Source organism: Tympanuchus pallidicinctus, unplaced genomic scaffold (assembly GCF_026119805.1).
Source record: "Tympanuchus pallidicinctus isolate F22 unplaced genomic scaffold, pur_lepc_1.0 scaffold1, whole genome shotgun sequence".
Lineage (NCBI taxonomy): Eukaryota > Metazoa > Chordata > Aves > Galliformes > Phasianidae > Tympanuchus > Tympanuchus pallidicinctus.
The window spans coordinates 3,618,263-3,623,071 of NW_026294618.1; the positions used below are offsets into that span (position 1 = coordinate 3,618,263).

Here is a 4,809-nt window from a genome sequence, read left to right on the forward strand (position 1 = left end):
CCCTGAGGGGGCGAGGGGCTGAGCTTCACCATGGCTGCCCCGCCTCTCACCCTTCCTCACCCCCTCTTGGAGCATCCTCACGGCCATCCTGGGGACATGGCGTGCCCCCAAGCTCCTTCTTCTTCACTCCCAACTAGAGCTGAAGTGCTTCTGCTTGCCTCAGTCACCCACCGTGCATTCCCTCCAAGGTGTTTCTCCTCCGTGCTCCCTCGCAGCCAGCAGCCCCACAGAGCAGCCCACGGCAGAGGGGGACCCCCAAGGAGCCCAACCCTCAGGCCAGCCAAAATCCAAACCCTGTGTCTGAGAAGATGAGTTTTACGCGCTCCATGTCACGCACTGACACCCCCAGAGCCACCATACTTCTGATCCATGGCTTAATGGTGGGTTTTAATGAGCATTGCCACCCCTGCCAATGGGGCAGACAGCTCAGAGGCGGGCAGTGATGAGCAGCACCGAGCACTGCGGAGGGTTGTTTTCATCCTTTGGAAGGAAGCTGCTAAGAGCTGATGGAGGGAACAACCATTTAATTTTAACCACACCTAATCACTACTCAACGCGTACTCAGCTCTAAGCAGGCACAGGATTATCTAATGCTGAACTACACAAGGAAAAAAAAAAAATAGGAACACAGAGCCACGTCACTCAGTGCCCAGGGCCAGATCCCCATCCCCTGGCAGCACTGCAGGTTGGCACTGAGGACACCACCATGTAAGCCTTTTCCAGCCACCTGGGGGTCCTAGGGCTCCTTTCATCACTACGTGCCCAAGAGGACACTGCTCCTTCTGGTAGATCTGCAGGTGCAGCCCTTTGCCTTGCAGCTTGCTCTGCAGCCAGTCGGAGGTGAACTGAATGGCACAATCAAGCAGATGCTCCAGATCCGACTGAGCCAAGAGAGATCCTTGTGTTAATGGGTGGATCTTCACCAGGTACAGGACTTCATTTTTAATGATGTTCCCTGCAAAGGGTCAGAAATAAAGAGATCATAAGGCTATTTCTGTGCAAGAAGACACAGACCCATATATCCAGCCACTCTGATTTCAGCCTGATTGATCACACCTTGCAATGCCATTTCCTGTATCCGAGGTGGCTTACAAGAAGTAAACCTTCAGCTGGGAATAAACTGGAGGATAGTCTCTTCCCACCAGGCTTCAAGTGGATCCTTCTCTCACAAGTACCAACCACCCATGCTACAACAGCTCACTGCACACAAAGGCTGCACTCAAGCATCTGAAGCCTGCAGCTAGAGATTGCAAGCCTTCTCCTCCCCAAAACCACCACGTGTCCTCTCAGCTGGATCAACCCAACCTTAAGGAACAGAAGCTCCAACATGCAGATCTGGGTGCAGGCATCCCACCCCTCTTCTTTCTTGCTCTGCCACTGTGCTCTGGAGCTCACCCAGCCCTGAAAAGTATCTCTGGTCCAAGAGGGTGTAGCAGATGGGATGAGATGTGCAGAGGGCATCCAGTGCCCGGCCACGGTGGAATTCTGCAGACAGGATGTCAGAAGTGGGATCAGCCACCGGAGATGAGCACCAGTGCATTCGGCAGTTGTAGAAAACAAGGAAGCCTCCACTCTCAAAATACAGCACCAGCCTGAGAGACGCAGAAGAGATGAGTGAGATCACTAGCCACAAACACCCTGACCCACTCGTTGTATTCTGGTTTAGCTGAAGAGACTTGCAAAGAATGGGAAGCGCAGAGAAAGCAGTTTAGCTTTTAGGTTCTAAATACGCACAACTCATGGACAGTTATCCCTCCTGCTGCCCTGCAGGTTCTAAAGACAACAGCAGGCAGAGAGAAGTTCCCTACAGCCAGTTGCATGGGAAGACATACAAGTAGATTCTAAACATCTGCAGAGGAGGAGACTCCACAATCTCAAATTAAACAGTTCATAAGAGCTGGGTCTGCACTATCCTTCAGTATTTACCCCTTAATACATTTCCAGTGGCTCTTAATACGCCACCAGTGGCCTGGGCTCCTACAATGGTATTTTCACTGCTGTTTCAAATACCCTAGATGCATGCTATTAATCCCATGATTATCAATATAATACTAATGAGTCTAATAGTCAGATGCTGAAGCTGGGAGGAGGCAGAAGGCAAAGGGCAGAAAACCTCTCACTAAGGATACAACACCAAGACAATGAAGCACGTCCACAGCAAACCACCCAATGCTGACTCCCTGGTTGAATACACCTCACATCTACTGAAGACACAATATCACCACTTAGGCTTGCTTTTAACACTGAGGGGAAAGAAGGAGAGGACTGAAAGCGTTTCCACAGCAATTTACCCTGAACGGGGCCTCTCCAGAATGACAGAGGAACATTTGTAAGAGGCCTCTGCCAAATACCTGGGTATAGGATCCTTCCAGTCCCCCCTCTTATTGGCTCTGCTTGCTCTTGAGAACTCGTTTGCCCGAACGCTGCCAAACAAACCGAAGTGGAAGCGCAGCCAACTGCCTGGGCCCCCTGCTGCACTTGGAGCACCAGGTCTGGAGTTCTGCAGTTCCTGCAGCTCTTCTTCCTGGGTCGGAGTCAATGGAGCACAAACCTGCCCTTGCTTTCCCTGAACAAGGGACCTAGACCCTGTGGCAGCCTCTTTTTGCAGCTCTGTCTCTTCCACACTTGGTTCTAAGGGAGAGCTGGCTGCCACAAACGCTAGGAATAAGTTCTTCCCATGGACCTGAGGGGGAAAAAAAGTGGGATGTCCTGAGGATCTCTGTTCAGATGCTACTCTGGAGGCTCCTGGCAGGACAGAGATGTCGGCAGACACACAGACACACTCAGACCAACCACAAGTGGCTTGAACAACACACAGCTGCACCCACAGCTGGAACCACAATGCAGTCTGAGGTGAGGCTAGTGTGGCTTAGATAGTTATGGGTACCTACAGCACTGACATCCACCTAGCCAAGTAAAACCTGGCTTTCTGGTCTAAGGGATGCCTCTGTGCCAGCTCACAGCTGAAAGGAACAAGCCTGCTGCTCCTCTTGACGTTCACATACTGAACAAACCAACTCATCTTCTATAAACCTTCCACGACAGCCTCACACACAACCCTGGTGCCACTCTCAGGCCACGCACCTTCTGTGACACAGATGCAGGGTAGCTGTGGCTTCCCTCTCAGACCTGCCACAGATTGATATGGGTCACCTTCAGCACAGCTCACCTGGGAATCCTGGAGCCTCAGGGCATTCAGGTCATTCACATTAATCTTCTTGCTGCTTCCCCCCACCTTGGCCACCACTTGTCCCACAAAACGTGAGGTCAGCAGCTGGAACTTCCTCACTGATGGGCCCTCTGGCATCTCTAAAAGGCAGGTCCTTCTCACCCTTGGTGCCTTAGAGCTGAGGGAAAGCTTACAGCTCAGAAAAAGAGCAAGAAAACACAAGGAAGCAACAGCCCACATTCGCATCAGCTCACAGCAACTGAAACCAGAGCCTTCAGTAGGGCCTGCTTCAGCCCCAGCCCTCCAACCCATCTTCTGCTTGAGCAAGGACACGTGCTCACCCACTGCAGCTCCCAGCCCATAAGAGGCAGAAGCAGCCTGCGTAGCAGCCACCTACACAGGGTGGTGAGCTGCAGTGCTGCGTGAATGTACCCTCAATAGGGCTGGGCAATGCAACACAGCTGTAAAGCCTTCATGTGCTGCAGTGGGCCAAAGCCTTTCAGGAAAAGCTCCAAGAGATGATGTATGTCAGAGAACATTATCTGGATCTAAGACATGAGATAAAAAGGTATTAACTGCTTATACAAACACGACTGCTTTAGCAGCAACAGAAGACTGAGCTCAATCCCCACGCTTCCTAGGGCGGGAGGTAATTAAATCACACCCTAGCTCCATTTAGCTACATACCACATTCAGACTACAGGCAAAAGCCAGTAACAGGTCAAGAGCCACCTAGAAGACATTCCTGCTGCTGAAGGTGCCAGCAGCAATCCAAAACCCTGGGATCAGCTCTTGACACCAAAGGCTCTGACCATTGCCCTCCAGGTCTTCACCCTGATTATCCAGGCACTGGATTTGTGTCAAGCAGCACAGTACAAGCAATTCACCCAACACCTTCACACACACATTGCACACCCCCCTGCCCTAAACACTGCACCCAGCCCCCAAGCCATTACCCTGTACACAACAGACTGAGCAGCCACCTCCCTTCCTCTTTGACAGCTTCTTCTACCTCATGCTCCTGAACCATTCCCCTGCCTTCAGTCACTTCTCAACACTCTCACAGCCCAAACCAGCACTGCCCTTTTCCTATCCCTTACACCCCAAAATCTCCTTACCACCCTTCTCCAGAGAAAGAAGGCCCTTCCAACCACTAACATAGAAGCAGCAAGAGAGCTCCTCTGCTGGCTGGTAAAGGAGAAGTGGATGAGGTTTCAAGTGCTGGCCCCACCCACCCCATCGATTACACCAGACCCAGGGGCTGGTTGAACTGGGAAGGGGTCTGAATTTCCCCCCATCAGAAAGAGGAGGTGATTGTATGAGAGCTGTGTGTGCTTTCAGCTAACGGGTGGCATCTGTGAGCTCAGCTGAAGGCAATTAGACTGAATTAGCAATGTGCTCCACAAACTCACGTCTGTGAAAAGAGCAAAAAGATAAATTGTGATGGCATTCAGGTGCTATCCTAGTGCAGGAGCTCATCTTTTTTCCTTTGTGCTAATGGTATTACAAGATGGAAAACATCTAGGCTGTTTTTCTCCCTGTGCATTAAAAAAAGCATTGCTTTTCCAGGTGCACTGAATATGAGAGCAGTTACCCCCAGCTCTCCCCAGGATGCCCAGCAGGAAAGTCAAGACCCAAGC

General features: G+C 51.3%; 2 protein-coding genes across 5 annotated transcripts in view; one reads left to right on the forward strand and one right to left on the reverse strand.

Annotated features, from left to right (window-relative positions):
• XKR6 (XK related 6) overlaps positions 1–4,809 on the forward strand; it is a 433,654-nt gene that overhangs the window by 8,079 nt on the left and 420,766 nt on the right. The gene's annotated exons all lie outside the window — the stretch shown is intronic.
• NEIL2 (nei like DNA glycosylase 2) lies at positions 505–4,464 on the reverse strand. Of its 4 annotated transcripts, none has more exons than XM_052693290.1 (5): positions 4,405–4,464; positions 3,170–3,347; positions 2,352–2,683; positions 1,396–1,592; positions 505–955 (listed from the first exon to the last, which is right to left on the reverse strand). In XM_052693290.1, the coding sequence occupies exons 1-5, from the start codon at positions 4,407–4,409 to the stop codon at positions 639–641; spliced, it is 1,029 nt and encodes a 342-aa protein (XP_052549250.1). In that variant the 5' UTR covers positions 4,410–4,464; the 3' UTR covers positions 505–638. The 4 variants fall into 4 exon arrangements, with proteins under 4 accessions (XP_052549250.1, XP_052549270.1, XP_052549259.1 ...); XM_052693310.1 differs by having other exon boundaries at positions 4,328–4,456; XM_052693299.1 differs by having other exon boundaries at positions 4,288–4,456.

Bases quoted from the DNA above. Each gene is read 5' to 3' on its own strand.
- NEIL2 (XM_052693290.1), bottom strand. The intron at 2,684-3,169 runs GTGAGCTGTGCT...TTTCCCCCTCAG, and splicing joins TGAGGCTCCAGGATTCCCAG to GTCCATGGGAAGAACTTATT. The intron at 1,593-2,351 runs GTATTTGGCAGA...TGCGTCTCTCAG, and splicing joins TGGAAGGATCCTATACCCAG to GCTGGTGCTGTATTTTGAGA.